The 19545-nt window shown below is 38.7% G+C and overlaps 1 protein-coding gene across 13 annotated transcripts in view; it reads left to right on the top strand.

The window, feature by feature from the left end:
* SLC35A3 (solute carrier family 35 member A3) overlaps positions 1-19545 on the top strand; it is a 57120-nt gene that overhangs the window by 21510 nt on the left and 16065 nt on the right. For 6 of the 13 annotated variants that reach the window (XM_068690493.1, XM_068690492.1, XM_068690489.1 and 3 more), the window contains 10 exons: positions 951-989; positions 1336-1371; positions 1961-1990; positions 3083-3118; positions 3646-3684; positions 4819-4857; positions 5277-5315; positions 6640-6678; positions 7230-7262; positions 8062-8091. In XM_068690493.1, the coding sequence (XP_068546594.1) occupies positions 951-989; positions 1336-1371; positions 1961-1990; positions 3083-3118; positions 3646-3684; positions 4819-4857; positions 5277-5315; positions 6640-6678; positions 7230-7262; positions 8062-8091 (360 nt within the window). Of the gene's footprint in view, positions 1-950; positions 990-1335; positions 1372-1960; positions 1991-3082; positions 3119-3645; positions 3685-4818; positions 4858-5276; positions 5316-6639; positions 6679-7229; positions 7263-8061; positions 8092-10103; positions 10260-10382; positions 13406-15184; positions 17043-17312; positions 17456-17532; positions 19488-19545 lie in introns of those variants that run through there. The other 7 variants (XM_068690491.1, XM_068690487.1, XM_068690497.1 and 4 more) reach the window with 6 other exon arrangements.

Genomic DNA, 19545 nt, shown 5'->3' with positions numbered 1-19545 from the left:
GTATCAGAGAAACAACGTGCCTCAGGAAGGGAATGGGAGAAGGTTAGGAGTTGCTAAAGGAAGGTGTTCTATGCCCTTGTGAAATGAAAGAGGATGAAGAAGGTTCCTGGAGCAGTCTTACGGGGAGCCTTTCATATGCAGTGAAACCTCCCAACAGACTGGCCCTTATCTTCTGAAAACATATCTCATCAGATTCATTGGAAAGGAAATTAGATGAGAAATAAATTTTCAGTCAAAATAAAATGCCCCCCAAATGCAACTACATATAGAGTCATAATAGGTCATGATCACTCCTTACTGTCAGTATTATTGAAGATTCATGTTACAGATCGTCCCTAACTTGAATAGAACACATAAAGGAGTAAGATGAGTGCTTTTCTGTAATCCTTCATTGTACAACAGAGAAAGAAAATAGCACTTCTTTCAAAATCCTGTAAAGAAGCTTTTTGATATAAATAATAATTGGTATCTTTGTGTCAGGGTCCATTTTTCTCAGGTGGCAGACATTATGGAGGATAGGTGACAACTGTTTTTCTCTCTCTGGGTTGTTTTCCTGTTGTTCACCTTTCTCTCTTTCCCTGTTCTGAGAAAAACAGGGTCCTTTATATAAGGTGGCTTACAGCAAAGCACTGTTCAGGCAGAGTAGATAAATTTAAGACCTACTGTGTCAGCCCATTCAGGAATGTGAAACACATGCACCTGCCCTGACCACAGAATTCAGTGGAGCTGTACTATTTGCACTTGTGTGAAGCTCCCTTTGATTTAAACTTTATTGTACTATTTAAAAATATAGCCATTTTAAAGACCAACAGATATTTTTAAATGGTTATAAAGGAAGAGTTTATATTCCTGTGGCTTTTAAATCCATGGAAAATAAAATTGTGTTTTTCAATAACAGGTTGTAAGTTAAAGAATGTGCAACAAATATAAATGCTTCCTTATTTCTTTAGGGTATAGCTTCTTCAGGAAGCAGTCAGTACAGTGGACAGGTAAAACCTCTACCTTCATAGTATTTGCAGTTCTGGTAAAGAGTTCATCAAGAAAACATTGTTCTGTAATGTTTGGAAAAATAAAAAATAAAAATCTAAGGAAGCATAGCTTTAAGCAAAAGTGTTGAGGATTGCAAAACACAGGTCTATGTGGTATGCCATGATATGAGCAAATGCTACAGGGGTCTGTGTGACTATATTGGAAATGCTTCCTTAAATTCAACCTTGATCTAAGAAATCCATTTTTGTTTTTAAACAGAAACAGTTTAAAAGGCTAAGGAACAGAGAACAATCAAGAATGTTACTGAGTAACACAGAAATAATTTGTTTCTCATTTTTATTCTAGGGCTTTTCTTCAGGAGGCAGCCAATATGGTGGACAGGTAGGCTTTTCTTTCTCAATACCAGTCAATTGTGCTAGTGACAGGCACTCCCAATTTACCTGTGTATCTTTCCTTCACAAGAACTGTTTTTTCTCACCACTGTCCTTCTTGCCCGAAGCCTAGGTGGCATGCTATTTTCTTTTTGCATGTCATTCAGCGATCCCAAAGGCCAAAGTTTTCCCTAATATCTGTAGCGTGTAAGAATACTGCATTCATTCCAGCTGCTCTGGCCTCTTTTCAGGGGAGGTGGGAGAGGAATAACCAACACTTTTTCTGTACTCAGATTTCTTTACATGCCCTTGTGGGAGTATAGTTTTCACTGTAAGAGTAAATGACAAATAAGATTATATTAAAAAACAAACTAACTAACTTAAAAAAGAAAAAAATACAGTGAATGCACAACTTGCCTGAAAGAACAGTGGAGAGAGAAAGAAGATAATTTTTAGAAGGTGCTTAGTGAGTCTTTGAGCAGGAACTTGAGTCTGTTCTCTTGCAATAGCCAAATATGAGTTTGACTTTTTAATTCAGAAGCTTCTTCCAATCATGTACTCCTTAAAAAATAAACTTGTTTGTTTTGTATGTAATACAGGGTGGATGTCTGTGTCCTGGTGGAAGCTCAGTAAGTATTCTTTGTATTATATTACTTTGTATATTACATTATTTCTGTAGTAATGTGTAAGTGGAATGTTCCCAAGGAACTACACTTGAATTAATTCTTCCTGTGAATTTATATGAATGATAATAGTTGTTTGGCATTGTGCTTAAGTGAGAGATTTTGAACTTGCTAAGGACTAAAATATTAATTGACTTGCAACTGTAATATTGTATTCAAAACTAGCTACCCACCCAGATGCATTTCTATTTAAAAAAAAAAAAAAAAAAAGTGGGAAATAAATTGCACTTTCCCCACCCTGGATAAAATAAATAGTAATGTTCTCCAGTTGTATTGAAGGAAACCCAGTGCCAATTCGCTAAAATACCCAGACATGAAAAACTACTTCAAAGCATTTCATTTCTTTGGTTTGTAAGAGAGGTGCAGAAGTTTTCTGAGAAACGATTTTCCAAGTATCTCATAGCGTATTTGCTGTTTTTGGTATATGTGTGTGTGATACTGCTCTTTCTATGATAGTTATTAACAGAATGATTGAAATAGCAAGCTTGAATATAAAATTCTTGGCTTAAAATGCTTTCAGGTGGGAGCAGAGCAACATATTTATTTATTTATTTTAAAGGTTACTATTTTCATTTTTCTGTCTTAGTGTATTTTCTATATTTTTGTAACTACTAAAAACAAACAAAAAACACCTGCTTTGAATTTTATGCTAATTTGTTTTTTAACTGGATTCAGTTATCTGTTGCTACAGTATAGACAAAATTGCTTAACTTCTTCTTTCTCACCTTATGAAATCAAGCAAAAACCATGTTGCATAAGTATACCACTGAGTATCAGAAGTGCTAAAAACAGCATATAAACTATTAGCTTGCTTCTCTTTGCAAGCAACCAATGTGAAGGAATAAGGAGTAATTGAAACTAAAACCTTTACTTGTTTGATCAACCAACTAGAAAAGTATACTAGCAATCAGTGTGAATTACTTCACAGGCACAATAAGTCAAGATTATGTTCTTGATGCTTTTATGCTCTTATGTTTTTCCTCTACATAAGACTGAATTTTACACAAAGTAACAATTGCTATTTTTTGTTGAATATAGGGCTCTTTTGGAGGAAACAGCTACCATGGTGGACAGGTAAGCAATTATTCTTTAACACTTGAACAGAGTAGCTTCTCGGGAATTAACATGGCTTGGTTGCCATATTCGCCCAGAAGACATTAAATATTTAAGTTAATCACAGAGATAGGGACAGAGCTCTTAATGGACTATATCTGGCTTTTATTGAATCAATCTCTTCAGATTTCAATTGTATCTTTTTATAGTGTCTGTTGACTTTATCAGAGCCAAGATTTTAATAGTAGTCAAGATTGTAGTTTTAGAAACCTTTAGAAACTTTGAAAAAATATTTGAAAATATTTCGCAGGTTTTATCTCATTGAAAAAATACTAACGTAGTGCGTAACAGTGCTCTTTCTCTGATGTAGCCATCTGCCACCTGCATTAATAACTATAAGGCTCTTTCAGTTACTTGGTGTTAAGAATATTGTTTAGATTAGATCCATTTTTTGGTGCGTGGTAGTTGGGGGGGGGAAAAGAAAAAGAAAAAAAAAAAAGAAATACAAAGCTTCAAAATTTCACTTTATTATTTTTTTTGTTTTACAGGGTCCATCTTATTCTGGAAGCAATCAGTATGGGGGACAGGCAAGCAACTCTTTGTTTTCAAGACTTTATTCCTACTTGTTATTTATTAAATGAAAAATACGATGCAGGGTCTGTTAGTAACTGAAATGAAAAAAACAGCAACAAAATTCAATACAAAGAAAGTGAATAGATCATAATTCCAGTTGTTTTACCTCTGAATGCCTCTTACTTCAAGAGATAATTAAACCATTTTCATGTTTCAGTTGCCCATGGCTATGGTACCAGTTAAAAATCTATTTTCTGTGTTATTTTTCAATCTTATTATTAGTTAGCATTTATTTTTGCAATTTTTTAGACTAAGTACTTGGAAATATGATGCAAAATATATGACTATATTGCCCTGAAAATACATATTTGAGTGTGTTGCCAACAATACTTCTTTCCTAATCTTCAGCTGCAATTCAAACCTCTCACTGTAAGCAGCTCCTTATGTGCCTTTTGTAGACTTAGTAGTTTGTTACAGATAGAGGAAATATTACTGGCCCAAAAAGTTAACAAATATAATAGATGCCTATCTCATAAGAGCGCAGAACATATTTTTCATTAGTATTACTCTGTTGGGAAAAAAAAAATCTTTTTACTTCACTGGAAAGCATTTGAGTTCACTATCACTGTATTGAGCCAATGATTTCTTGTAGCACAGAGAGAACAGAGGTCTAAATAACTCAGGTTTTATAAGCTTCATAACAAATCACATCTTTCCCAACTTACTTATTAGAAATAATAAGGAAAAAAATACACTCAAAGCTCTCTGTATGCATGCTTCACCTAACAGAAAAATCACAAGCAGAATTTTTCTTCTCTTGAACAGAACCATACATAAAGGCACTTGAAATCCATGTATTTGTCAAAGAGTAGTCTTAGCGGGTGTTTTGTGATGGCCAAATTTACTACTTTCATCTGTTAAAGAATTTAGAGGAATTAGTCAGAAGTTTTTCAACTGCATCTTTTTAGATTAATACACTCCCAGATTGCTGCTGCTATCTCCTGTCACAAGGTCTTTCTATGATATTTCATTCTGCACAGCAAAAAGGAGTAACTGTTGTTACTCTATTATTCTGCAAATACTTAAGTACTTTTTTTTTTCTGTGATTTTATTTTATTTATTTTATTTGTTTATTTATTTATTTATAGGGATCTTCTCACTCAGGAAGCAGCCAGTATGGTGGGCAGGTGAGTGTATTCTCTTCCCATCACTGCTAATGTGATGGGAACTGACCCTGTACTCTCCGGGTCAGTTATTTGATGCTGAAAGATGCATTCATTTTTACTGAGCTTAAATATCTGAGGTAGATCGATATGTAAATATCTATTAAAGTAGCTTCAGCAAGTTGAATAAAAGAATTATCTATATTATTATAATTACTGCTTTGTGTAAAACATATCTTTGATCATACACTGCATTTTGATTCAGAATAATAAATTGCTGTTGTTTTGAGGTATAGTAGATAGATGAGGTTTTAAGTACCCCAGTTAGTTTTGTTCAAACAACATTCAAGTAAGTTTGTCCTAAGTACTGCACAAATGGTCTTAAAGCAGTGACAAAAGATCTTTTTTATTCAACTAAAAGGTGTTTGATTGTCTTCTTACAGGGCTCATCTTCTTCAGGAGGCCGACAATATGGTAAACCAGTAAGTAAAAACTTTTCATGTTCAACTTTTTGTTTATTTATTTGTTTTTTTTCTGGTAAGCCTGTTTTTTCATTTTACTTTTTTTTTTTTTTTTTTTTTTTTTAAGAAAAAAAGTGTAGCCAATTAATTGCAGACATTTTCTGAGAGTTACTCAAAATAAATATGCAGTGTGTTTGGATAATCTCAACAAATGCAAACACAAGATTTATTTTCACTCAGTTCCCTAATTTTTTTGCCAGCATTTAACTCAGTAAATGGACTTTGTCATTCTCTAGATTATTTTTAGTAATAACAGAATGAGACTACAGGACCATTATTTGTAGTAATGGACTTTCACGAACAGTTACTTCTGTTTAAATTCATTCAGCAATCATACACTGTGTGTTCAGGGATCACTTTTTCAATTATTTTATATATATATGTCTTTGAAAATACTCCTGGCTTTCTTTGAAGAAAATATTTTCATTTTGAAGGACACAATAGTTGCTACTTCACTATGTTTATTTTTACCTTTTCCCTTTAAGTGTTTTCAACCATGTAATTTAGACCTTGCTCTTGTCAATCAATTGCAGGAGATACAAATAAGCACATGCAATGTGCTTATTTCATGTTTCTCTCTTATAGAACATAAAACCTGTTCATATAGAACCTGTTCATTAAAAAGTGGGCACAACTGTTAATTTTCGTCCATCTAAATCATAAAGGAGAGACGTTTTATGTACCATATTTGATGTCACTTCTTAGAGTCAATGCCTGTGAGATTTCTTGTTGGCGATGTCATTCAAATAAGCAGAGCTACTTTGTCAGAGGACCAAATAAGATTTTGTAGAATTACTAGCTTTTCAGTATTCACTTTTATTTTAAATTATGTTCCTTATTAGAGCTTTCTTTGGGGCTGTATAGGGCTATAGCATAAAGACTCTTAACGTTTCCTTTTTTTTTCATTCTTCATTTCAATTTTAATTTACCTTTTTTTCCTAACTGTAGACTGATTCCAAATGAATTAATGTATAATTTGACCTTATTTTTTTCCTTTCTATACATTGAATACATTATAACTACAAACCAACTCCTTCTTAAGAACTTTGAATTAAATTTTCTATGACTAATACATCACACAAACAAATATTTACAACAGGACAATGCTAAGCATTCTTAATTCACATAGGCTATTCACATAGGCTACGCTCTGGGATTTTGGGGTGACTGGGCACAAAATACGTTTCATTGTCCTGTGGTCCTTTATTCCAGTTAGCAAGTATATAATGAAGTACAAATAAGCTTAGAGTCAAAACAAACTGGCTATTTTTATTTTTATTTTCAGGGTTCATCTTCCTATGGAGGTGGTCATCAAGGAAAGCCAGTAAGGACATTCTTTTTTCAGTATACCACAAACAATTTGGAAATATTGTTTACAGTATTTAAAATAGTTTAATATAATTGAAAATTAAAATTTTGTTACAATAGTAAATAAATCATAAATGCCTGAGAAAACTGGCCAGTAAATTAAAGTTGGAATATTTTGTTCAAACTTCAACCTTAGGGTGAGGCTGCATTCATTCCTCCCACCAACAACGTTTTGATATATCTGTTATTTGTCTAGGGGAAAGTGCTTGGATAATTTTGCTAGGAATTATGTATTTAAATACCAGGGTAGCTGTTTCAGTTTCAAACGTTGTTGTTCACTCAGATTGATACATGGCTTTGAAAATCTTCTGAAACTGTTAATGGAATAAAAAAAGTGTAGCTGTGCTTACTTGAGACCGTTCACTTAAAATGGGAGAAAAAATTGCAAGGAAAATGTAAAATGAAAGTCTACTAATATAGGACATTTTCTAGATTCATGTATGTTCTTTAAACAGTTCATGGGTAGTCTACTACAGCAAAAGTAAATGTCTTATTAATATTTTACAGGGCTACTCAGGAAACACTTATTCTGGGAAACCGGTAAGAAAAATTTCATCATAGAATCTTTTAGCATCATAGATCTTTTCTTAGTAAATAAATAAATAAATAAATAGGATGGTTGGTAGAGCAATTTCTGGATGATTTGGTTTGAAGATAACACTGTATATTAGTTCCTTTTGTATTAGAGCATATTTAAAGAAACTGCTATTGGAAACATGGGAAATATGGGAAACAGCCTCAGGTCAGGGAAGCTCTTTTGGTTTCAGTTATTTTAAATCTGAATCTGTCTTGCTTTACATTCCAGTTAGTGACCTTGTTACATTTTGCTGTCCTCCAGTTTTGAATTCCTGTTTTATCTATGTAGGTTTTTGTAGGTCCTGCTTGGTTAATCCTTAGGTTTTGGTGTTGTTTTTTTGTTTTTGTTTATTGCTTTGATTAACCCAACTCTTGAGTCTTTCAGTTACAGGTTACTCCTTTTCCCCCACCAACCCCTCACACTGTTCCCTCCATTTTTATTTTTTAGCACTTCCTAATTTTTTAAATCCTCTTTCAAATACAGGGATGAGAAACTCTGTATGGAATGTGATAATGGAATGAGAGAAAAATAGGCTTTTGCCCCTTCATCAGCTGTAGCTGACGCTTTCACATGTAAAATGGGATAAAGAGAATGTGGAACTAAACCTATTTCCTTCACCTGTCTGAATCTAACCCACAGCATATTTTTTATTGTTATTATTATTTTTAAAAAATTTAGTGGTCTTGGAAAAAACTGTCTTCAATACCATTGAGTTTGAACACTTCTAGATTTCCTTACTTCTTTTTGTTTGTTTGTTTGCAGAATTCGCCTTCCTCAGGGGGCAGTCAAGTGGTAAGCAATTTTCCTCTTTGTGGTTTCTACTGGTTTCTTTCTATTTATGTATTGCAGCAAATGGAAAGAATTGATTATACTTGTGAGGTCTAACCAATATATAGATTATCAGATTTCCTGTATGTGAATAAGCATTTGAGACTGCATGTGCAATGGACATATAATAAATGGGAACAGTATCAATAAAAATGTAAAAAAGCAGGACCATGTAGGTGCTTTATACTCTTGAATTTATATTTTTTATACTCCTGCTTAGTACTTGAAAACTGAACACCTGTTGAGTTGCACATACTACAGATGTGGCACATGTTTTTTTAATGCTAGAAGTATCTACACAATAGAAGGGGCTAACAGAAAAAGATTGCTCTGAAACTTTCTATGCTTTTAATAACAATAATGAGGGGAATTATTTTGAATTTGGTTTATCAAGATTGTTCTCTGTTTTTATAGAGCTCTGCTGGGAAACACTCCAGTCCCCAACTCCTGCTGTTGTTCAGTGTTTTGAGTGCCTTTGTACTCTCTGCTGTTACATCAAAGTGGTCTATATGAACTTCTGAAGATGTGTTTGGCTTCCTAGACATGGATTGTACACAGTAATATCAGATTAATTACTTGATGTCAGAAAAAAATACCCTTAAGTGAAATTGGCAGATTGTACTTGGTTGTCATGTTCTATGTCTGGTTAATATGTCATGTCTTTCATTAGTTTATCTTCTGGTTTTAGTCATTAGTAGATATCATTAGTTTCATCAGTGTTTTAGGCATCATTTTAGGTATAATTTTAAGAGAGAGCATATTGTACCTACCTGTATGATTTTTTTTTATTATTTTTATGTCCAGTCAAGAATGTGATGAACACCTATCTGAACTTTGATTGGTGAGAAAATCAAATGCTTAGAAAATTCTTGGTTAGTAACGAAAGCAGAAGGAAGTCGGATTGTTTTATGTGCAAACTGAGCAGCGTCCAGGTCCGCACCACATAAAATAAAGACAGCCTGTAACTTCTGGTAAGCAGATGTCCATAGTATAGCAGAAAAATTGCTAAAATAATATCAGAGTATTGGCTTTAGTCTATTGTAGTCAAATTCATGTTTAATATGGAGGTTGCAAAGTGAAAGATCTTACAGAGGACTGAAATCTGTTGGGTATTAAAGCATATTTATTAAAGAAGCCAAACAGCTCAAGGCAAAGAAACAAATGGATTGCAAATAAGCTAGGGCAGCACAGGAGGCAGTTAGGTCAGTTGCCTGGAAGCTGCTGAAAACCAATGTATTTTCCCCTGGGAAGGAACAGCAATGTAATTAAGTTCACAAAACTGGTAGTATCTTAGGATTGGCTCCTTTTCTGAAGTGTTTTGTCTGGCTTATACCACCTGAAGTATCTGCAAGTTTAATCTCAAGAATGACGCTGATACCTGCAACCAGGTACAGGACACGTGGGCGCAGAGGACCATGGCCCATCCTTGGCTTCAGGAGCTGTTCCACCGCTTGCAGTAACATCTGTTGGAGCTGCCAGCGTTGGTGCAGTGACCATGGCACGAGCGTGGCGGTGGTGTGTCCATGGCAGTACTGCCAATACCACCTCGGCGCCAGCTTTACGCTGCGTGATGTTACCAACACGCCTTCTGCTTACCCATGCTTCTAGTTCATGTCTTGTTGAGCGTATGCCTACCAATAAAATTGTATTTATTGTCTCCTACGCTTTGCAACTGCACCTCACGAGGTCTATCTGTACCCACCTGCCACGAGCCCCCCGCTGCTGCCCCTCGCGTCAGCCACCCCCGGGACGCGCCCTCCCTGAGCCCCCGGAGCCGTGATTCAAGCATAAAGCACACGAATATGATCTTGACCCCTGGGCGGACAGTTACAGTAACGCTGTGTTAATGGCAGAGCGCGCTGAGAGCTGGCGGCGCGCCGCGGCTCCCCGGCCAGGCCGCCCCTCGCGGGGGGAGGCCCCGGGGGCTCGGTGCCCTCACACGGCGGCGGCCCCGGGGGCCGGGCGGGGAGGGAGGCGAGGCCGGGCACGGCTCGGCCCGGCACGGCCCGGCTCTGGGAACGGAGCGGGCGGGGCCGCGGCTGCAGCCGGAGCCTTTGCGGGACGGGACCGCGGCGCCCGGAAACAGCGCGGGGCCGGGGCCGGGCCGCGAGGGGCCAGCGGGGCGCCCGCAGGTGGGAGACGGGGCTGGGGGGGGCAGCGGGGCCGCTGCGGGGCTGGGGGGAACCGCGGTGCCCCCAGCCTGAGGGAGCGGGGCGGCCTGGGGAAGGGGAGCCGGGGAGGCCGGGGGGAGGCCGGGCGGAGGCGGAGGTGCCGAGCAGCCGGGGGTGTGCTGGGAGCAGGTGGGAAGGGGCCGAGCAGCACCAGCGCACCGCAGGCTGGGGCGGCTCGCAGTGAGCCCGGGGAGTCTGTCCCGAATGAGAAGGGGGGAGAGCTGGGCACCAGGGGAAAGGCTTTCTGGGAATTATGTGTTAGAGAAGATAGAGACCTAAATAAATGCACCGGGGCTTGCGTTATCTGAGACCTAAACAGGCCTGAGCGATACGCAACAAAATTCCCTAAAATTGAGTGAGCACCCACTGGGAAGCTTGTCTGACCTGGTGGCCTCTGCGTGGAAGCGTTGGGGTTGCAGGCAAGCCTCGCTTCCCAGAGAACTTGGGGGCAGACTGACAGAATGGGTTTGGGAACAAACATCAGCTGAGGGACTGCGCCTCCCAAAATTTGTGGGGTGCCTTTCTCCGCAGTCAGGCACTGTGCGTGACCCCCTGGGCACTGCGTGTGGGCCCAGAGGGCCTGACCTGCTCAGTTCTTCTCAGCAAACCCCACAAAAAGCCCGGCTGTGCACAGTCTGCTGGAGTAGGCTCCAGCTCTGTGGCTTCAGCTGCAGCAGGCTGTAGCTCCGTAGCTCAGGCTTTCCTTTTACCAAGGAAGAAGGTGCACCAAATTTTAGGGGCTGCAGAATGAGTTTGAAGCTGTAGAGAAACTGATTTACGATAACCCTTTCCTTTGGAAAACCGTAACTCATGGTTCCTTTGTCCATTATCTCTCCTTCTGGGAGATAAGGATCCATTGGTTTGGGATGCGTGATGTTCTGGTATGTGGAAGCAGAGTGTGTAGTGAAAATGTAGGTCTGGGGAAAGACTGTGGTAGAAGTAGGTATAAATTTGATTTAATCAATGCGATGTATTTAGAAGTCGCTCTATATCCCTAACAATCCTACATTTCCTTATGCTGGTTATGGTGCTTTTTGTAATAACACAGAAAAGTCAGGGGTCATCTGAACCAGGTACCTAGGGGAATGAAATCACTTCTCTGCTTAAAACAGTTCCAAATTTGGCATGGTTAAATCAGGGCAGCACATTCTTTATCTCTGGGACAAGCTTGCTACTTGGAGCTAGCTATTCCTCTTCTATTACTCTTGAATGGCTTGCCACCTGGGCGTGTTCGTCAGTCCCTGCCTGTACGCATGCTGCTTCCGCAGGCGTAGTGCCCTCCTTGGAGCTCAGGAGGCTGCACGGCTGGGCTGCAGGGGAGGAGGGGTTCTTAGTGTGTGCCTCCTAGGAGCCAGCCTAAGAACATACCATGGTTAGGAGTTTGGGATTTTCCCATTTGAACCATTCACATTTCTGAATCTTGTTGTCTTATATTCAGACCCCTTCAGTACACTGCTTACTGGTCTAAATGTATTGGTAATGACTAGCTTTCTGCAATAAGTGTCTGTAGATTTATTTTCACTGTATTATCTTGCTTGCGTTACTGCACTCAAACTGTGTGGCCTTGTTGGAGGGTGGCTGCCCTGCCTCGAGTGCACAGACTTGGTTAGTAACTCATGCGTAGCGTAACTGTGAGCTGCAGCTGAACCCCAGCGGTATTCAGTGTTCACACTCAGCACCTTAAATCGAGCCACGTCATTGACTTGACACATCTGCAGCGGGGCAGCGCCTCAGTTCACCCCCAGCCTGATGTTGAACTCATGTACATGTATGTTTGAGGAGGGATTTGGACTAAAAGTGAGAACTGCCTGCCTGCTTGCTCTCAGAGCCTGAGTGTGACGAGTATCTTTCCATACTGTGACCTGTACAATGAATGCAGTGTGTGTACTATTTGAAAAGAGGCAGGTTGTATCAAATTTCCATGCTGGCAGGCAGGCGTTGGCTTAATAACTTGAGTCAATATAAAACTATTGCACTACTGTGCACATATAAAAAGTCTTTTACCTTATAAGCAGTGCTGAAGGTAGATTTAGTTCAATGAGGGCCTGCATTTCCTGAGCACTGAATACTTATACTCAATATGCAATTTCTTGAACACTCATCAAACCAAATTAAATTCTCATCTGTCAAAAAATAATCTTATCTTTGGGTTCTTAGCTTTGCTGTAAAGGATGAAGTTTGGTTTGGTTTTGGATTTGTTGGTTTACCTGGGTGGGGTGTTAAAGTGTATTTAGCCACACTGAAAATTTGTCTTACATTTGAGATTCACAATTCTCAGCTTTTCTCTCTGATATGTAGGTTTGAATGGTGATTTTTTTTCCCAAACAAAAAAGAATAAAAATCCTTTGTGTGGTCATTAAAAAGAAAAAAAAAAAAAAAACACAACAAAAAAAAAAAAAAAAAAAAAAAAAAAACAACTGTGTTACATTCTGCATGGTTTTCTGTGAATATGGAAGAAAACATTACCTAGGTCCCAAGCAGTCTGTAGCATTATCTGAAATGAGATACTAGTTAATACGTAATCACATCCTCTTTATTAGACTTGGCAACGTCAGACTTTTCTGGTTGAATGATATGCCAGTGAATCACTGATATAACTTTCCAGTATCCTTGGCAAAAGCCTAGGTTTTTGGACCAAAGTTGAGAAGAAATCATTGGCTGGTCTTTAGCAATTGCATTTTAATGTGTAACTGCTCTGTCTATAATTACCTTTTAGCATCAGCATGATTTTTATAAGGCCATATTTCAGGAGCTAGGTCCATCAGTGTTCTACTGTGTTGTGCTTGATATCCTTCTCATGAAGTACTGTTAGAAAGTAGTGAGATGCTTTTATTTTTTTTCACTAGTTAAGATTTTTTTTTTTTTATGTAAAAGGAGAAATTGAAAATACTACTATAAGGAAACCATCTGGAGAGGAAAAAAAAAACCACAAAACTTTGTTACTCACTTTTTGCTAGAAGAAAGGGAAAAACTCTGCTAGAACATTTACTCTTATAATACTTATGAGACGAATACAAGCTTAAAGAAAAGTGGTGCACTTAATTCACATTATAAAGTATCCAGCAAGAAGAATGAGTAACAAACTGAAAAACAAACGGAAGAGCAAGGTAAGTTGACAATTATAGGTAGTTTATGTGAGGGAACAGAGGTGAAACCTGTATCCAGTATGAGGAAGATGGAAAACGTTAATAGTGACGTTTTAAACATCAGAAGTACCAGCTTTGGAGTTATTACAAATATTTACAACTTTATTATGGTTTTCATAAAATTGACAAGCGTGTGAAAGATTTACATATTTGGGGCAGAATGGGGAAGAGATGTATTATTGAATGATAGAAATCCAAATTTGGCAGTTAAATATTTGTATGCGTGTAAAATCCTGTTCAGAAACCAGTTTGGCAGCACTTTCTAGATCCTGAAAGGTCTTCACTTCCTCAGTACCATCTGGGATATTTATTTACATACCTGAACTGTTCATTGTATTAGGTGTTGCTTTCAGCTGTAAAGAAGGCTACACTGAGTCCGATAGCTTCTACACCAATGCTTTATGGAACTGGAACGGAGTCTCCCTGTGAGGAATGTGGCTGGGGTACAGAAAGCAGCATGTTCTGTGCATGTTATCCGACCCAGGGAGGAGGGCAGTGCCCATGGTAAAACAGAGAAAGAAGAGTTTTAGTGGGGAAAAAGAAAAAGAGGTTCTTCAGGTTCTGTGAGCTAGCTCTCCCTCCACCTCCCCATTGTGCTTTTCCTCCTTGTTGCCAGCTTATTGTATCTGTGTAGGGACAGCAGCAGCAGTGGGTTCACGTTCCTTCTGAGAAATGCAAGAACACAGCCCTGTTTCTGTGATCTGCTGGCTTGATTTCAAAGATTTTCACCCAGGAAGTGCATCCGTACCTGTTCCGCCAGAATTAGTGTTGACTCTACTGTTTGCTTTCCTTTTTTTCCCCTTCTGTAAGGCAGGCTTAATCAGTGCTTGTTTTCTGGCAGTTCAGACACAGAACTTGTGTACTGGCACACAAAACTTAATAAAATTTTCCTTTTGCATTTGTTAAGTCTGGCAAATTCTGTCAGCTTTGTGTTATAACTGTGTGACTGCCTTTTCTTTGGTTAAGCATTCTGAAACTCTTAACAGGAGGGCACATTATTATTTAATTTGAGAATTCAACCTGTGCTTTTGTTCTGTGACGTGCTGGAATTCATACTTAACTGCTTTCTTGGTGTTTTATCCGCTTCTCAGGGTAGTGTTGCATGTTTGGTTTATTTTGGATGCTGAATTCCTTTTTATTTTTTTTTGTATAAAACCCTGAAGTGTCAGAAATGTGAGGAAAGTTAAATTTAATAAATTTAATTAAAAGTGAGCCTGCTGCAATGGCTGTAAGAAGAGCTTCCTAGTAATTGAAACTGAATTAGTGAAATATATTGCAGAATACTAGTTAGTTTAGGATAGTCTGTAGTTGCAAAAGAAATGCATAGTCAAATGAAATGTGGATCATTTGAGCATGAATTGAAATCTTTTAATTATCAAACAATGAGAAAATGCAAGAGCTTAAAAATTCAATGAGTCTGAAACATGCTGATCAAATAAGATACTTTGTGTTAGACGAAGCTGAGTCTTAGGGGTTCTGTGCTTACATTATCTTAATTTCTTTGTATCATCATGGTGTGAAATTTAGGGAGCACCTGGACCCGTGTGATTGCCCTGTGCTCTTTCGTTCCTGCCCACGGTGTCAGACCAGGCTTGTGGAAGGGATCTCCTCACATGCAGTGTAACTAAACTGCCCTTGGGCAGTGTCTCAGGATGGTCTCTTGTCTCTGAGTTTAATGAGGCATTTTATTTAGAATAGGTTGGTTATATTTCCTGCTAGAATTCTCTTTTTTAGTGGTTTAGGTATCTGTAACTAAAGTAATTCAGTTAGGTTTGGAGACCTCCTACAAACTCGAGAATAGAATAAACTCTTAAACAAACCCTTAACTTTGTGCAAGATTCTCCTGCTGTGCATATATAGCAGCTGAGAAGCTCAAAAGTTTATACAGTCAGATTTTTAAGAGACAGAAGTTTTAAGGCTAAGAAAAGTCCTGTCATTTTCTTCTTGTTGCTCATGTAGTAAATTCGGATAATATTTGTGGGTTTTGTTCAAGAACAGAGAAAGGAAAATAAATACAGCCTCTAGGTTTACTGTCCATTAAGCCAAATTGATTGTGTTCCTTTTGACCTAATATATTACATCTGTAAACAGTGGGGCTTACCAGTATTTCGGGAAGGACAGTGTAAGAATGATATTAAAGTAAAACTGAAGATGTAAAATTTTAGCCTGTTGTGGAGAAGTTACTAAAGGAAATTAAAATCTGCAAGTCAGAAATGCGTTCGTTCTGTCTGAAAGAAGATTGCAAAGTGGAAAAAGGTGAATTTACACTTCTAAAAGTCTGCTTCCCTTTAGTGGTTATTTTCCAGACTTCCCACAGTCTGATATTTTATGAGCTGAAGGTCAGTGTGTCCTGTATAGTTGTGATTTTTTTTTTATCATTTTCTCATGCTGCAAAACCTTTTCCATGTCCTCCTCCCTTTTGTTTTTGAGGAGAACAGCTCCTCAAGTAGCATCCCGGTACATTTTACCCACCCGTGTACTGCCATCCCCAGCGGATGAAATGCCACCTTGGCTCCCTGCAGGCAGGCTCTGGGTCCGGGCCTGCCCCTCACCTCTTCCTCACCTCCTGCTGTTACCACAGGGTGCGGCCACAAGGTTTGCTGAGTAAACTCTGCAGGAGCAGTTTATTGTACTGTGTTTTTCTCTTTTACCTGGACTAATAAAAGAAAAAGATAACGAGGCTAGTAAAGTCGCAGAGTTAATGTGGCCACTGAACACGCAGCCTTTGAATTAGCACGTGTAGATCTGGTTGGTGAACAGATGCTTGCTGCAGAGTCCTGAGCAGCCCGGCCAAAGTCCGGCAAGAAACCAGCGTGGGAGGAACCCTGTACACAAGAAGCGGGTCAGGAACTTCGATTTCAGTATTGATTTCAGACCTCAAGGTGCAGGCTGTTACTGATGACAGCATTTAATCTTGCTTATGACTGCACAGTCCATTGCAGCGGGGGTAGCAGGAACTCCTGGCTAGGTGGGTGATTGCCCCGCTGGCAGCGACCTGTAGATCTAAACCCCCTGTGAAACTGCAGCTGAAGACAGTCGGATGTTTGAAGTTCAGCACTTGGCTCGTCTTCTGGATCCAGTCCCCAGTTTGCACTCAGGATTAAGGACTGATATGCAAATGTTATCAAAGCAGGGAAGAGAGATGAGGATGGTTGATAAGACATTGTTTGCTCAGCAGAGTGCTTAGTTCATTGGGACGTGTAAGGATCTGAACTACGTAGTTCCTGCTCGGTGAACCTTTTGTAGTTTTAGTACGGCATGAAACTGGTTCTCTGCAAACCTGTCATGCTGACCACTGACAAGACAGCTTTTAGTCTATTCAGGTATCAAACTGGACTCTTAAAGTCCTTTTTTTTTTTGAATTTGGTGAAACTCTGAAACTGCTTTGGTGGATTATTGTGAAGAAACACGTTCTGCTACTGGTGCTTTTTTGGACACGTTGCTTGGCTTCACAAAGCAGCTTGATAAATGGGACAAGGTGGAGTTGTGACTGTGTTTCTGGAAGCAAGATTACATCAGTACTATTACTGTGGGGAAAGTCCCCTTTCTTTGGATCATGATTACTAATCAGGATAATACTGTAGTTCAAGACCACATGGTATGTGCTCCTTATGGATTTGCTGCTGGGCTTACTAAACTGCCGTGCATGTCGGTAGGCTTTCATATGAATGCTTTGATGCTTGCTCATAAGCAAGGTATTGGTGATACATTTTTACACTGCATAGTATACTATAAGCTGCTTAGTAAATAGTTGTATTTCAGCAAGAAATGCATGTGAATGTTATTTTTTGGTATTGTGACCTATTTCATTTGAATTATTGAACTCCAAGAACTGTGAACATGTCTAAAATAATTTGTCACTTTAGAGGCTCGCAGAACGCAGAAATTTTGGTCACAGTTCAGCAGAGATGTGTGTTCCCATTACCTATATTTTGTTCAGAAGCTTTTTGAAAAATGAAAACCAAAAAGTTTAAAAATAAATAAATACTAAAAATAAATAAATACTTATATGTAAGTGTATTTTTATGATATTGTGTTGTTCATCATAACCACGTATTGCTCTTTGTACATCCAGATTTTCAGGTCTCAATACTAAAAAATTAGGTAGATGGAAAAGCAGCACAGAAATGGTGTGAGTTGGCCTCTAAATGTGCGTTTGCCTACCAGTTTTTTCCTGTAGCATAGCCAGACCTTTTTATAAAGTTCAGTTCTGTCTTCTCTGTCAGTGGAATTATTTTTTCTTTTCCTTTTTCTCCCTCAGTTTTCTCTATTCTGCTGGTAGTTCCCCAGAGGGTATGACGTCTGATCTTTCATGTCCTCTCTTCATCGCTTCAGAGAAACCATTCTTTTTCTTCTTTCTCCTCCTTGTTCTCAGCTATAGCAAATACACTCCTGGAGGTGCTTCTCCCTGACTAACTGTTCTCCACTTTGTTCTTGGGATGTGTGGTTACAGTTATCCTTATGTCAGGGGTTATTCCATCAGAACTTGTTCTTTGAAAAAGTTAGTAAAACTGAACTTTTGTCTGCGCTTTTCTTCATGTGTTACATTTCTGTCTGATTTATACTGTTCTCAGCAGCTGCATCTTTAGCATTCATGTCTTCAGTGAAGAAGCTATGAAGTTATAGTTCATACAAAAGTATCTTTGGTTAAGTTTCCTTAAAGAAATTCTTGTGCTTCTTCAGCTTCTCCTCCAGGCGTCTTTTTATTTCTCCTTTTCTATTAGGCTTTTGCAAATATTTTGGCAGCCGTATGATTCTTGAGGTAAACAACTATATATTGTAGGAGATGTGTCCATACTTCATACCTCTGTGACTGTCTGCACTTCATAGTTGCCTGCAGGTTACTGCGGTGTCTCTTAAGTGCAGATGCCACATATAGATGCCCAGCTGACTTTCTAGACTTGACTGCAAAAAATCGTCTACAGCTTAGAGACAGGGTAAGGGCAATTTGAATAATTTTGAATAACACAGGTCTGCAGATCTCTGAAAAAATATCCATGACAATCATTGTGAAGTGCATCTTTAGTTAGAGAAGTGCAGTCAGAGGGAAACCACTTCAGTTTCAGTTGCAAATATTTAGAGGTACCAGCATGTCGTTCTGCAGCGTGTACAAAACTAGATGGTTAAGAGTCAAAATTTGTGTTAAAAATGTTGCACTCTGTAAATGTAAAGCGTGTATAGGGGCAGCTTTGGCAAATGTATCTAAGAAGTACTACACATCAGCTTTACACTTCTAAAAATTAGAACTTCATGCAATGTATTGACTTGTTACTATTTTTCTTTTACTTAAAAATGTTTGTTAACTTTTAATTACTGGTTTGCTTTTATTTCGGCATTATAAAACACTGCTCTGTTTTTTGAATAAATGGGTAGTAAAGACTGTAACATTAAATTTGCAGAAATGTTTCCATTTAGAATAGATGGATCTTCTTCATACTTAACGTGTATAAAGAATATCAGAAACCAGTATAACATTCTGAATAACCCTGGTGCATTTTTGAATTTCCATGCAATATATCGTGCTTCCAAAAGCAGAATTGCTCTCTGATAGTCTCCTGCACTAAGTTAGTGCTCAAATTTTTGGGAAAGGGCAAAGAAATGATGTCAGCTTTGTTGAAAGTTCATTCTAGGTATGAAGGGCATACAGTTTTACTAGTGTAAGGTTTGTGGTACTAAGTGCAGTATGAGAAAGTAGGTGCAATCACTTTTATGCATCTCTTTTTCTGAGCAGGATAATCAGCAGGACAGAATTAGTTTTGTTTCCCCTGCTGCCCCACCATCCTCTGTGTCTTCCTGTCCAGCCCTGCTTCCCCACAAGTCTCCTGTTCTTTCGGCTTCAGGCACACCCCTTACTCTCACTTAAAGCAGGCCAGTCCTCACCCAGTCTTACACTGTCACGACATCACCTAGCAGGGCAGAAATTGCAGCCTGAAAAACTCTTCAGAAAAGAGAGAGAGAGAGAGAGAGAGATCTCCTTCCTCCACCTCTCCATTGTGGGGATAGCTCATTGCAGCAGGTGTACTGAGCATTCTGCAATACCACAGTATGGGGCTTTTTATTTGATATTTTGAAGGTATCTCTTATATAGGTGAAGGCTCAGA

This window comes from Anas acuta, chromosome 8 (genome assembly GCF_963932015.1).
Source record: "Anas acuta chromosome 8, bAnaAcu1.1, whole genome shotgun sequence".
Taxonomy (NCBI): Eukaryota; Metazoa; Chordata; class Aves; order Anseriformes; family Anatidae; genus Anas; species Anas acuta.
This window is presented reverse-complemented; position numbering and strand designations above follow the sequence as displayed.